We start from the raw sequence: 15,791 nt of genomic DNA, 5'->3' as shown, positions 1-15,791 counted from the left end.
ATAGCTAGGTGTTTGCAATTTTAGTACCTTATATATTGTAGAACACTGATGCAGAAGGCGTCGCCTAGACATGTTAAGGATTTTGTATGTATTGAGCAAGGGTAGGATGTGCTGATTATATTCTGTTTTGTCATAAAATCCTGGACAGGCACAGTGATCTGTGGATACGCCTTATCATGCAAGCTAATCCATTATTCTGAAACCCATAGGTCACGTCTAACCTAAATACCTCCAGGAAACGTTTCAACACACTCACATAGAGAGTTTGGTTTATTGTTTCACCTGAAGCACGTTGTCATCATTACGGGTTGTTGATGGTCACCCGGAGAGGGGCAGCATGTTTCTGTAGCTAAATATGTTAATCGAATCTCTCATATATTTTTGTAGAAACGAATTTTATAGAATATCGAGAATTTTGCATTATATTTTACTTCTGATACATACAGTGTATTGAAACATCTTTTTCAGGAAAGTAGAAATGACCTTATTCGAACATGCTCGGTGCCAAAACAAGTTAACTGGAAATGGAAACTTGAAAAATCATCTGGAAATTCACGATGGAATTAATCCATATGAATGTCCTCATTGCAAAAATGAATTTACCACATGTGGAAGTTTGAACGATCATTTGAAAATTCATAAAGGTATTCGTGCATACGAATGTCGTCACTGCAAGAAAAGTTTTTCCCGCAGTGGAAACTTAAGAACCCATTTGAGAATTCACGAAGGTATTCGTCCATACGAATGCGCTCATTGCAAAAAACGTTTTACCCAAAGAGGACATTTAGAAATTCATTTGAGAATTCACGAAGGTATTCGTCCATTCGAATGCCATCAGTGCGAAAAATCTTTTACCCAAAGTGAAACGTTAAGAAGTCATTTGAGAATTCACGAAGGTATTCGTCCCTACGAATGCCCTCAGTGCAAATTACGTTTTACCAGAAGTGGAAACTTAAGAACTCATTTGAGGATTCACGAAGGTATTCGTCCATACGAATGCCCCCAGTGTCAAAAAAGGTTTTTTAGAAGGGGATATTTGACAGCTCATCTCAATATTCATGAAGGTATTCGTCCATTCGAATGCACTCATTGCAAAAAACGTTTTAGCCAAAGTGGAAACTTAAGGAGACATTTGAGAATTCATGAAGGTATTCGTCCATACGAATGCTCCCAGTGTCACAGAAAGTTTACTGAAAGAGGACACTTGAAAACTCACCTGATAATTCACGATGGTATTCGTCCCTACGAATGCCCTGAGTGCAAATTACGTTTTGCCAGAAGTGGAAACTTAAAAAAACATTTGAGAATTCACGAAGGTATTCGTTCATAGGAATGCCCTCAAAACTAATAGTTTTACCTTTAGTAAAACCTTAAAATTGTAAAAATAAGTTTTTCTGAGTGCAAAGAGACAGACAGTTACAGATCAAACTTAAAAAGGCATTTAATAATATCGCGCGGGCATTCGTCCATACAAATACCCTAGGTTATAAAAGAAGTTCATGAAAGTATACACTTTGAAACATCATCTGAAAGGACAGGAATATCTGCAATGATAGAAAAAAATGTTCAATCTATGTGAACGCTTAATAACGCATTTGATAATTTATGAAGGTGTTCGTGCATACGAATGATCTCAGTGCTGAGAGATTTACAAAAGGATAAACATTTAAAAAATTCATTTGAACATTCACGAGGGCGTTTGCCATACGAATGCTGTCAGTGCAAAAAGAAATTTTCTCAGGGAAACGTGACGTAAAATTCCCATTAGAATTCGTCCTTAACAAATACCCACAGTGCAAATTGAAATTTTCTCGAACCTTGAAGATTTCATTCCAACATCCACATGGCAATTCACTGAATTCAGGACATTTGAAATTTTATGAATAATTTGGTTCATACGAAAACAGTCCTTGGAAAGTTACATTTTCTTGAAGGGGGGGCAGTGTCTACGTGAAGAATAATGTTTGAATTAATGAATGTTCGACATAAGAAAAGAATTTGACAAGTCACGGAAATGTATTACCATGAATGTAATTAATTTAGAAAAATAAATTTGTTAAAATATCAAAGGTATGTTTTAGGATTCATAGTGAAGAGTCGAGTAAATTCATGAAGTGCTTTTACGAATTGATTAATGCTGTACGTTTGCAATCAATGGAGCATTACCGTATTAGAAAATACACATTCGTGTACTAAAATGCAACAAATTTCTCAATTAACTATAGAAATCTATTTGTAAGCTCAAAACTTAATTTGATCTTATCAGATCAGTTTGTTGATATATGTTGCCTCCATGAAAATTGTCAGGTGGGATTTTATGTTTTTTCTTCAGTGTTTGGGTAATCACGAAGATGTGGGGGTGACCCTTTTCGATGACACACTGTCACTCTAATATCAACCTCATTTCCACTGATCACCATGGACTGCATTTTGCAGAACTAACAGGACTGTGGCGTATGAACCCATGGCCAGTAGAATCTCTGGGACTTTCTTCTGTGTTGTCACATGAATTACAATATAGAGTACAGGAATGTCCAGAGTACATCTTACATATGTCTTTGAATATTCGTGCTGAAGATCTGAATATCCAAGAAATAAATGTACAGGGATATATGGTAGATATCAGTTGAAATCTATGTCTGCCCAGGCCAGTCCATAGATCACCCATTAAGGATAAATCTTCTACATTCTGTGAATAATTTTTTGGTATGTTTTTGACATGAACTATTAGACATCCTTATTTGGTTGTGGTTATTATTTATCTGTTACTAGGATATTTCCACATTTATTTTGAATAGGGAAGGAATAGTCCCAGACTAGATTTAGATGTTTCGATGATCTCGTACACGCATGTTCTACCTTTGCTATCCTCTTTCTCTCACACACACACACCCAGAAATACACAAGTGTGCACACAAAGTGTTTTTTATTCACGTACATCCAAGATAAGCAGAAGATGCAATGTTTTCGGGCACTAACTCGACTAAGCAGCACCACGTGCGAGATGAACACTGGCATAGAGAATAAGCCAACAAATCATGTTGCATCTGGCTTTCCGTGCTTGCCTGGCTCATTTGACAGACTATGCAAGGTTTTATTCTTTCGGGTGATATTTTTGAGTGCTGGCAGCTAAATTAGTAGATATTGACTGCGTTCCAAGGACGGAACGGCTGTTGGGCGGCTCGCTTGCGAGCACAGAAACTCCTACCTGAAAAGACAAAGCAATACAAATTATGACTTATATTCAACAGAATAAAATCCAACACTTCAAGATTCGTCTTTTAGCCAAGAATTTTTTCCCTTCGTAAATTATTCACAACTTTCCCCGACTCTTCACAAGAAAATTGCACCAGATGAAGCTTCAAGAAGCCGGCGCATGTTTGCTTTCTGAACTTCTGTTCCTACCTTCTCCCCAGTGGGCAGGAGAGACAAAAGGGAAGTCAAAGGCAGGAACATGGTAATTGGAGCACCCTCGGCTTGCAAACCCGATAAATATCTTCTTGTTTGGAAGTTGCAGAATTGTGTCAGCAATTGTTTATGGTGCGGAGGGAATTAAAACCAATTTTTTCTGCTCTTGCGGCTATATTTTTTTCTAATTTAGTTTAGGTGTTATTACCCGACTCCTACTCTGTACTGAGAGAAAACAAGTAGCAGCAAAATAATAATGTACTATTATAATAATAATAATTCTTAGTCTTTATATTTTTCCCAGTGGTGGCGATTGGGTTCCAAAAGACAGTTTATTTTCCTTTGTAGATAAGGTTTAGCACAGTGCGGGGCAAGAGTGGTGCAAAGTGGAATGGCCAACTGCCCTCTAATCGCCGACACTTTCTTTCCAAATATCTTGGTCTTTGCAATATATTTTACAAGAATTTTTTGTGGGAAACTTCCTCTGCAGTTGTAAACCTTATACATAGTGAAGTGTCGGTTTTTTGTGATTCAAACTCTATTTTCACCTAAATATCCACTAAAAATATGTTGCGTAAATCTTTTAGATAATTTTCACCTAAATATCCACTAAAAATATGTTGCGTAAATCTTTTAGATAATGCCACACAGGAGCACTCTGAGACTGCTACCAATTAGAATCAATCCATAATGAACTATTGAACTGCGATGGAAAGTTTGTTCTTATAAAATCAAGACAAATCGTTCATTTATGAACTCGATAGCTCCTTTTATTTTAGTTTGAGTGTAATTTCGGAAAACTTACTAAAAATGCTCAAGAACATCATAAAAATTTGAAAGAGTCTATGCACAAAAGGCTAATTGGCAAGGTTGGCACGTTAAATGCAAAAGTATTTAAAACAACTTGTATGGATGTTTATAGCACATGCTCATTTTTTTACAACTGTTTCACACACTTTTTTACAATTGAAGGGTAATATGGATGAAACATTTTTGTTTGGTACTTAAAGTATATTATTATTAATATGAATGTATTTGGTTACATTCACAATAAAATGTTACATTTAGGAAAACAGTAGCTACAACAAGGATAGATGTCATCTGGAATAATCTAACATTCTTGAACAGCCTACATGCAAAATTTTATAGTGACATCAATGTGAATTTTTATTTTTATTAAGTAAGTCAAGTGTTTACTTTGGATGGATGCAGGTAAAAGCATGTACACTGGCGAACTTTTAAAAAAGATCTCCCTCCTCTTAGTTAGATTGGAAGGTAGTTGGAAACACTTCATTACTCCTGTATTGGATAAGAAAGTGGGGGAAGGCAGTTCCAGACAAGGCCATCACTAACTTATGCGCACGTAAACTTGTTTCTGGAAAGCTTTCTGTTGGAGTCTTGTCAGGCATGATCTGGGCAGTTTGTGGAAGAATATTGTGTTCCTACCCCCCCCCCCCCTCTTGGTATGTGTGTGTGTGTGTCGCGGGTGCGCCGACACCCGTTTCTTTTTAAGTTTGGCGTATTTTTATTGCATCGACTAATTGCTGTTATGGCTGGGAATAATCCAGGTTAGCAATGGGCAAATAAAAAAGTATAAAAAATACCAAAATTCCTGGCATGAGTAGTTAGTAGTAGTAAAGGTTAGGTAAAGTTCCTCGTGTGTATAGCAACGTGCCACGAAGGCACATTTAGGGGATGTGGTAGTAGGGCACCGCATATTCTCGAGCTCAGCCATTTTGGAGGTGATACGATCAGCACCACGCTCCAGCCGCCTTTTTTTCGCCAGGGTTGTAGTAGAAATGAGAAAATAGAAATGTTTTACATTCTGCGTATGTGACAGTATTCTTTGGATATTGTCCCTGAAATATCTGTTAACATCCTAACCAGCAGTTCTTTTCAGGATAAACTAGTTGAAGGCCGCGAGTGGTTCCTGAGAAGTAATGAACATATCACAGAATGCGCACTAGTTTAGCTCACGTTTCTTGGGAGGAGGGGGGGGGGAGAATGATATACAAATTTATTCTACGAATGCTTACGTCATTGTGACAATGGAGTGTATTTTGCAGACTAACGAGGATCTGGCGTCTAGACACAAGGCCAGTATAATTGTCTGTGGAGTTTGGGCTGTGTTCTACGTTTGTGATTGCCTTTCACAAATTTCATCTTAACACACCTTTCATCCTTATCTATGTGATTACTCAAAAGTGGAAGAAAAGCGAGGTAAAATAAATCAATCAATTGGTCATTGTGTCCCTGCGTTTTTCAATATTTCTTCCTGATCGAAATTAATGTTTCACCGATGTAATGCATCAATATAGTCATGTAAATTATTATTTTCAGTCATCATAGTGTGCTTAATCATTCCTTAAAGCATAGACTTTAACGCTGTTGTCCTTAGTCTTAACTGTGTGGAAGTTTTTATGTAGGCAAAAAAATGGTTAAGAGTAAATCCCAATTGATTGTTAAAAATTTAAAATATTATAACTCTGACATGACACATATTAACTGTTCTTAGTTCGCTCTCAAGGAACGATTTCTCCTAACTAAAAAGGATTCCGGCCTCCGCGGTAGAAAGTGGAATAAAGTAGAAGTGGCAGAAAAGCGAAGTAAAATAAATCAAATCAAACATAAATAAGAAGCTGAAGGGAAAAATATTCCATTACCAAAAATTATATATATATATATATATATATATATATATATAAAATACAGTAATTACTTTGTTGACACTGCAGTTTTTTTGGCAGTGTGTAGCTGTCTTAGGGTCGTATGTTCGAATTAGCTGACCTCAAAATATACGAAGACTGAACGATTAATGGAAATGGAGATGCACATTTCTATTACTTTAGTAAGCGTTCAGTCGTAAATCCTGTGGACACAGTGTGATTTTCGTGCAAGGAAGGGTTCCTGGGACATCAACTAGGTCGACGTTTACTTATAACGTTACGAGGGTATGGATTTCTCTCAACAAGCGCAACAAATGTTTATGGTCATGAAAATTATTCATACAATTTGTTTGAGTAACGTCATTTTCTACCTTTTGAAATTAATGGTGACTGGAGGTGAAAAGCCACGCGTGGCAGATTGTAACGTGCTTTGAATACAGAGGTCTTAAGTTCGAACCATGAGTAAGGCATGTTTGGCCCATCACATTCATGTTATCAATTGGTCATTCATTAACCAAGAGGCAAAAAGGCAACGTAATATATCCTAAATAGAAAAAAATACAGAAAAGGGACAAGGAAATGCACATATCGTGCCGAGCCGAGGTTGTGTGTTGCAAGACGGAAATGTGTAACTATTATCGCAAGAGCACGTTCAATTATATTAGGGTAGAACCATATATCACACAATACAGGTGAAATTATTGTAGGTTGACGTGAATTGTTAATCTGCCTACACGCTTAAAATACTCTAATATTAGGTTTTTTGTTCCACTTATTATTACAATTTTGAGGGTCTTCATAACAGAGTGCTTCGCATACTGCTCTATGAAACCGGAGACCCTATGTTCTATTAATTGATTGATTGATTTGCTTTATTTTACTTCGCATCTTGTGCCACTTTTGGCTAATTTGCAAATATGACGGAAGCCTCCCCGATGGAGCAGTGGTAACATCGTCGCCTTGTGATCAAGGGTTCCCGGGTTCGATACCCGGATCCCACTTCAAACTGTAGATCCAGTCCCTATTAGCCCTACTGTGCATAAAGTGTACTTCAAACACAAACTCAATCAAATATGAGGATGAGTGACGACATGATGAAATTGATGAATGGAGACTCACAAATCCATGCCCAGGCCAGGATTCGAAGGCGGGGCCCCTGGCGTCGTAGTGCGATGTGTAACCACTCTGCCACTGGGGCCGGCATCAATTTTCGAAGGTTTGGTAATATTTAAGAGCTTATTGTGTTCGTTAATTTTTTCTGGTCACTCCAACATTCGTCCTTATCGTTGAAAGTAAACAAGAGGGATTTAATATGGTCGTAAAAATAGCACGTCACGTGCCGAAAGAAACTACCTTCTTTGCTCGTTTTCTTTTTATATTTGTTTTAGAGCTAATGACAAAAGAGAGAAAGGAAACGAAAAAATGAACAACCTATTTTCATTCATGAAGGAAATAAATCGCCAGCTCAGATCCTGATTTCTTGAGAGCTCAAAATGGACAACAAATATTTCTTCAGAGGCCAAATGACCACAGAAAGAAACGCTGTGCTAATTCATTGATGACTCATGGTTAACATTGCTCTCCTGTGTGGTGTTCACGACTGACAGCTGTACAGCTCTTCATTATCTTGCATAGAGTTTCGGCATTGACGATGCCGTGTTTCCAATTCAATATCAGTTTTTGTTTGTTTTGTTTGTAAAAGGTGAGGTCTCAGAGAGGCCTTTCTAAAGTTTTACACTGTACCGTACGTAGGTAAAAGACACGTGTGTGTGCTAACAAACAGTTTCGTATTCTGTTCGCAATAAATACATCTGGTGTGACCTTTCCTTATTCCAGCAAGCCCCGAGATATTTTTTTGGAGTTCTCTCACTGTTTTTAAAAAGTTAGTACTTATGGGTAAACTTTTACCGCCCTCCTAATTGGAGTGTTGTGTTCTGCTCTGCATGGTAACTGTGTAGTAAAGGTGCGGTTTCGTTTGTGCGATGGTCGCATGCGATGACTGCATGCAGTCGCTGCTGCACACATACACGTCAAATGGAATTCATCAGAAGTGGTTTCGTTTGTTCGTCGAACGCTAGAGAATGCATGCGGCTGCTGCAACAACTCCTCTGGGATCATGCGTTCCCGACATTTATTTATTCGTAACCCGAAAAAATTTGTGGAACTTTGTTTCATTGTGAGATTTTTGCAATTAAGTTGCAATGGTATCATTCATTTGCCTTTTTGTACATCTCGTTTGTTCTCTTCCTTAATTTATATTTGTTTTAAAACGTACTGTGTCTCGACGTGATCCATTATAGATAGCTGCAGCTGTCACGCAAGCGTCTACTGCATAAACGAAGTTTCCTCCATGCATCGGTTGCAAGCAATCGCTGCATGCAGTCATCTCATGCGACCATCGCACAAACGAAACTGCACCTTAAGGTGGTACTATAGAACGTTGCAAATTTAATCATATAATCACTCATCGTCATCTTCGTGGTTAGTCAAAAGTGGCAGGAAACCGAAGATAAATAAACCAAATCAATCAAGACCTGCACGACAGCATCTTAAAACGTGCTTAATTTTCAGAAATGTTCATTTGCCTTGCTAAATTATTCTATTGTCTGGGCAGTCTCTGAAACAGAACGCTGGATGGGGCATGATCTTGGCTGCTGACAAGCAAAGAGATGAGTGTTTCTTGTGCGAGAAGGCACTCGGGAAGTGACTTTCCTGGACAATGAGATCACTTCTGATGTTCCCATTGGCTATTGTATGTAGGAATATATTGTCTGCCAGTTTGTAGTGAGGAGTATGGATATTTAACATTTTCAGAAGGATGGGCTTTTGCAAATGCTTAGTGGATAGAATTTGGTTATTACAAACATTGCCAGGAAGAAATTTAGAATGGAATTTAGTCTTTCGAAATTTGTGGTGCATGCAGATCGTGGAGCAATATTCAATTTCAGGTGAAACGAAAGTTTTGTAAAATAAGAGCATAAAGGTTGTTTCTTTCTGTAAAATGATAGAGCATACCCAGCATATGCATGGCAACCTTAATCCTTGTGGTGCTGAGAAGGGCTAAGTATCCATCAAATATGACACCCAGCTCCTTCTGTGCAACAACTCTCCGAACACAGTTTTTTCCAATGAAGAATTTTCTATTTATTTTTATTTAATTATTTTAAAGGAGAAGGTCATAGTAGTATATTTTTGGGGGTTAAGTTTCATGTTCCATATTTCACACCACTTTATTATGGAGTCAAAATTATTTTGCAGATAAGTCATTTCTCTGAAATTAGGAATTGTACTATACAGGTGCGGTTCTACCCTAAGGTCACACGGTCACGTGCCCCTTCATCCATTATGTACCTATTAAAAAGAACTATAATTATAACGATTTATACTTGTTTTCAACGCTTGTATACAGGAGTCTCATAAGTAATAGCACAAACTGATACAGGTGAAAGTACACGATAATAGAAGCAAAAAAGTCTCGGTAAACATGGGTCTGCGAACGAGCCGTTTTCTAGAGAATCGCGAATGTGTGATTACAAGCCGCCACTGACTTCGTTGTTTGTAAACGTCGTCCTAGTTGGTAAAATGCGAATGTGCGGTTACAAGCCGTCATTGATTGCATTTTGTAAACGAGGTTTGCTCTTTGTTTACAAACCCAGCTGAAATTTTCTATTGATTCCAATTGAAATTTCAATTGGAATGAATCTGACTCTATCGGTTTCAATTGGAACGAATCGGATTCTATTGGAAAACTCGGAACAGTAGTGACAAGCTAAAAGGAAGGTAGAAGAAACAAAACTCGGAACAGTAGTGACAAGCTAAAAGGAAGGTAGAAGAATCAAAACTCGGAACAGTAGTGACAACCTAAAAGGAAGGTAGAAGAAACAAAACTCGGAACAGTAGTGACAAGCTAAAAGGAAGGTAGAAGAAAGAAAAGTCGGAACAGTAGTGACAAGCTAAAAGGAAGGTAGAAGAAACAAAACTCGGAACAGTAGTGACAAGCTAAAAGGAAGGTAGAAGAAACGAAATTCGGAACAGTAGTGACAAGCGAAAAGGAATGTATTGGTTTCAATTGGAATCTCAACTGAAACTATTGGAAAATCAGGAGAATTTCCAATTGGTGAATTGTATCCAGTTGTAAGTTTGTATATATTGTAGAATCAAAATGTTATCAATTCATTTATTGACTCAAAGCATAGGTACTTTGATTCTTGACACCACATTTACTGTGATTTAGAAGTTCTTTAGAAAAGCAGCACACTTGAAATGGATTTGTTCTGATTGAATTCTAATGCATACTACTGAAGTCAGATTTATCTTAATGAATACCTTACAAGAACTCCTTCTTAAGAACCAACTCGACCTTAATGGAGCTAGTAGTTGGAATAAATGTTCATATTAGTTCTTCTTTTTGCAATATGAAATTTCCATGGTTATTCTCATGTGTATGTAATGAAATTGAAAGAATGAGCATTCTTTTGATCAAGTAAGTCAACCTTCGACAGTGTTTTGTTTGTTATCACTTTTCAAGTGTTGTGGATCAGATTCTTAGTTTAACCTAATTTGTTGCTGTTTTTGCATGTATAAAGGAAGAACAATATGTCAATTTAGGACTAAAGCAGCATATTTTTTTTATTTTCTATAAGTGTGTTAATTACAATGAAGCTACAGAGTTAAAAACATGTTAATATATTTGAAAAAGTTTTGTATGTGAAAGTTTTTCTAAGTTGCAAATTCCACACGCTTTACCAGAGATTTATTTTAATTGTTTTATATGATTTCTCCATTGCATTTACAGTTGTATAGATTAGAATTTTTCATAAGCAATCTATTGAAAACAATAAAATACTTTCCAATAGAAACCAATTCATTACAATTGACCAATTGGTTCCGATAGGCCAATCGGACCAATGTCTAAGAACTCATATTGGCTATCGGAACAAATTGGAAAAATTTCCAGCTGGGAAACAGAACATTTCCGAGAGGTGGCGTTGTAATCAAACAGAACATTTCCGAGAGGTGACGTTGTATGGATACAATCAGTACACAGTGTAATCGTAATGTGGGAGTCACATCAGTTGTGCTGGACTGCATAGTGAAAATGGAACCTTACAGCAACGAAGAGTATGCGGATATGCATTTTGTGTATGGTTTGGCTAACGCCAATGCACGGGAGGCTGCACGCTTGTACCAAGAAAAATACCCTGCTCGAAGGCACCCTGAGAGTCACACATTTACTAGGGTACATCAGTGCCTCAAAAAAAAAAAAAAAAAGAGGGAGCTTAGAACATGTAGAGGACACGGTGTTGGAAGCAGTGGAACACTGTCCAGGAACCTCGACGAGGAGAATTGCCGCACAAGTGCCAGTAAGCTGCAGTAGTGTATGGAGAATTTTACATCGCAATTCACTCTACCCTTACCACCTCCAATGAGTTCAGTGTCTAAGTGGTACGAATTGTGTTCCTAGAGTGACGTTTTGTCGATGGATGCAACAACAGGTTGTACTCAACCCTCGTTTTGCAAGTAACATTTTATTTACAGACGAAGTGGGGTTCACACGCGATGGTATTTTAAATTTTTATAATTCTCATGTTTGGAGTGTACTAAACCCACATGCTGTTCATGAGGCACCACATCAGCAACGTTTCTCATTGAATGTGTGCTTAGGGGTACTACGTAGATGATCGTCTCATTCGACCACACATTCTTACAAAAAGACTCAATGGACCGAGGTACCTTCGCTTTTTCTGGCATGATCTTCCAAGATTGCTTGAGGATGTTCCCCTTGATCCACGTCAGAGCATGTGGTATATGCATGATGCAGCACCGGCACATTTTGCTGCTACTGTGAGACGACATCAAACACGCAGATATCATCAAAGATAGATAGGTCAAGGCGAGCCTGTACCGTTGCCTCCAAGGTCATCGGATCTAAATCCTTTGGATTTTCTTGTCTGTGGTCACCTCAAAAGCGTAGTGTACAACACTCCCGTTGACACGGTTGAAGAACTGGAACAGAGAATTGTACATTCTTGCGACCAATCTCGAAATGATCTGTTGGTATTCGAAAGATTTTAAAACTCAATGCGGAATCGCGTACAGTATTGCATCCAGAAGAAAGGACGACACTTTGAACACCTCCTTTAAATGCTACGAGTGTACAGTAATTGTAACGTAGAACATATTAAAGTAGAGCTGTATTCCTTGTTAAAGTAAGTAGAATGTTCAATAAAAGCAATGAGATCTCCTGATCTTTCATACTGTATTATTGGTATTTTACCAACTAGGATGACGTTTCAGTGACGACTTGTACCCACACATTCCCATACATTATTAGCATTTTACCAACTAGGACGACGTTTACAAACAATGATGTCAGTGGCGGCTTGTAATCACACATTCGCGATTATCTCGAAAACTGCTCGTTTGCAGACCCATGTTTACTGAGACTTTTTTGCTTCTATTATCGTGTACTTTCACCTGTGTCAGTTTGCGCTATTACACTTGAGACACCCTGTATACGAAATACCTTATTGTGTATGCCACCCCTTAGAAAGTAGCTATGTACAATTGTATATTATCCACCTTTACAAGCTCCTCCCGAAAAAATCTTGCATACACCAGTGATTGCAATCAAGGAAATCAAAGCACAACGTATTGCTATACGTGGGAAAAAAAGAAAAGCATATTAGGATTTGTGGTAACTTGAAAATAGTTGATGCAACGAATTTAGTAATGTGATCTTGTTCTTCTAAAATACAACTTGAAGTTAGCATCAACTTCAGCATATTTATACGAAGAAGATCTTTGAATTGCGTTTCCTTACGGTATAATAATTCATAAAGAAATACATGTCTGCTTCAAAGCAAAGCCGTAAAATGAAGAGGGTATAAACAGAAGGAACTCGAAACAGTACTGACAAGCTAAAAGGAAGGTAGAAGAAACAAAACTCGGAACAGTAGTGACAAGCTAAAAGTAAGGTGGAAGAAACAAAACTCGGAACAGTAGTGACAAGCTAAAAGGAAGGTAGAAGAAACAAAACTCGGAACAGTAGTGACAAGCTAAAAGGAAGGTAGAAGAAACAAAACTCGGAACAGTAGTGAAAACTAAAAGGAAGGTGGAAGAAACAAAACTCGGAACAGTAGTGACAAGCTAAAAGGAAGGTAGAAGAAACAAAACTCGGAACAGTAGTGACAAGCTAAAAGGAAGGTAGAAGAAACAAAACTCCGAAAAGTAGTGACAAGCTAAAAGGAAGGTAAAAGAAACAAAACTCGGAACAGTAGTGACAAGCTAAAAGGAAGGTAGAAGAAACAAAACTCGGAACAGTAGTGAAAGGTAAAAGGAAGGTAGAAGAAACAAAACTCGGAACAGTAGTGACAAGCTAAAAGGAAGGTAGAAGAAACAAAACTCGGAACAGTAGTGACAAGCTAAATGGAAGGTAGAAGAAACAAAACTCGGAACAGTAGTGACAAGCTAAAAGGAAGGTAGAAGAAACAAAACTCGGAACAGTAGTGACAAGCTAAAAGGAAGGTAGAAGAAACAAGTAGTATGATTGGTGCTATAACCATTTCGAGAAAGTATGAACCCCCCTCAGGCAGATTTGCCTACACTTAAAACAAGCTCAACAAGCCCATATGAGCTTTTTGCTCAAGTGTGGAACCCTGTCTAATCCAAGATTTTTGTAAAAATGCCCTCGGGAATTTCCCGTGAAAGTATGACCCCCCTCAGATTGATTTGCCTACACTTATAAAAGGCACTTCTGTGAGATTGTTGTCCATAAATTTGTTAAAAATATGCCCCATTTGATATTTTTTTTGGATACACTTAAAACTAGGCCAAACGTATTAACACACACACACGCACGCACACACACACACACACACACACACACACACACACACACACACACACACACACACACACACACAAATCACACTGCTGAACCCAACTGATATTTTTTATTAAGCATAGAATTTTGATTTGGACCCCAGGAAATCTTATATAATAAACAACAACAAAAATGCCAAATCAAAAATATTGTAATCAATGCAATAAGAATATAACCAGCCCCAATTGGGCTAAGCATCAAAAGAATTGTAATCCAGACAAATGCAGAACTCCCACAAAAATATGCCCGAAATGCCATAGAAAATATAGTCTGGAATATTTCACATATAAACATAAAGGTACTTGTTCTGCACAGTTATCAACATTGCCCCCACAACCATCTACATCTGGTCTGAAAAGGAAGCATGAAGCACCTGTTAATGCTAGAGCAGCAAAGCCGCCACGCTATGCACCTATCCATAGCAGTTTTAATGGCCAACTTAGAGATCACCGTTTTGTATCAGAGCCAAAATGTGACATTAAGAATTTTTTGAACAGTATAAATTCTGATGTGCAGGCAATTCTAAATGCACAAAATGGCTCTTATAAGCTGTCCCTCAAATTGTTTACACAATATAAGAAGCCAAATGGCACAAAATTTACACAGCCCCACATAACAGAAACTGTACCGGTATATTCAAATGCAAATTCAGACAAAATAATAAGCAGTTTGATAGATCAATTGAATATTAAACACTCTGAATTTGCAGCAAAAGAGTCTGGATGGAGCCTATGCGGGTCTTCACACAAGTTATATATTGATTTTTCTGAATTCAACCCATTACAAGGATCTACATATTTGCCTTTACCTGCCAATATTAAAAACAAAACAGCCGTGGTTAACATAAAAAATAATGATGAGAAATGCTTTTTGTGGTGTATTTTAGCTGCTTTGTATCCAGTTTCAAGGAATCCTGAGAGGAGAACTTATTATAAACAACATGAACATGATTTTGATGAGGCAATGGAGGGTTTAGAATATCCAATGTCTGTTCAGAATATTGATAAATTTGAAAAAAAGGCCAGGAATATCAATGGTAAACAATTATCTATTAATGTATTTATTTGTTCTACTGGCCCTGGCAATTGCTTGATAGCACCTCTCAGAATCAGTACATTTGATGATGATTCTGCTGTTCCGATTGATCTGCTCTTAATTGAAGGGGATGATACACACCATTATACTCTGATACATAATCTTGAAGCTTTAGTGAGAACACAACTAGACAAATTTAATAGAACATTTAAGTTGTGCCGAAGATGTTTAACTGTATTTGATGGTAGAAAAATGGTGAATGGGGTTCGGGAAGTGAATACAGAAATTGCTAAAAACAAGTTAATTGAGCATCTGAAATACTGTGGCAACCATAAACCTGTTCATATGCTTATGCCTAACCCAAATGAAAATGCCAAATTCAAAAAATTTGAAGCCTTGTTGGAACACCCAGCATATATAGTCTGTCATTTTGAATCAAACCTCAAACCCCTTGCATTCTGCAGTCCAGATCCTGAGGAATCTTCAATTACATTATACCAGCTACATGAACCTTCTAGTTTTTATTATGTGGTTGTACAGGATGGGGTTGTTAGTAAAGAAGATTTATACATGGGAGCAGATGCCATCAAAGAATTTGCAGATAGAATAGAAAATGAGTGCCGTTGCATAGCATCTAATGTCTTATTAAAATCAAAACCCATGTTGCCTTTAACAGAGGATCAGATTGAAGATTTCAACAATGCAGAAAAATGCCCGGTATGTGATTCTGAATTTTCAGATGCAAATATCAAGGTTCATCACCATTCCCATACAGATGGTAAATTCTTAATGGCCCT

The 15,791-nt window shown here is 37.5% G+C and overlaps 1 protein-coding gene across 1 annotated transcript in view; it reads right to left on the bottom strand.

Annotated features, from left to right (window-relative positions):
* Positions 1–2,901: 2,901 nt before the first annotated feature.
* The window catches only part of LOC145981856 (uncharacterized), a 93,929-nt gene continuing 81,039 nt past the window's right edge, over positions 2,902–15,791 (bottom strand). Inside the window, exon 5 of the mRNA XM_083115306.1 lies at positions 2,902–3,208. Within this exon, the coding sequence (XP_082971432.1) occupies positions 3,205–3,208 (4 nt within the window). The 3' untranslated portion in view covers positions 2,902–3,204. The remainder of the gene's footprint in view (positions 3,209–15,791) is intronic.

This window comes from Lepisma saccharinum, chromosome 30, assembly GCF_977018435.1.
Source record: "Lepisma saccharinum chromosome 30, izLepSacc3.1, whole genome shotgun sequence".
NCBI lineage: Eukaryota > Metazoa > Arthropoda > Insecta > Zygentoma > Lepismatidae > Lepisma > Lepisma saccharinum.
This window is presented reverse-complemented; position numbering and strand designations above follow the sequence as displayed.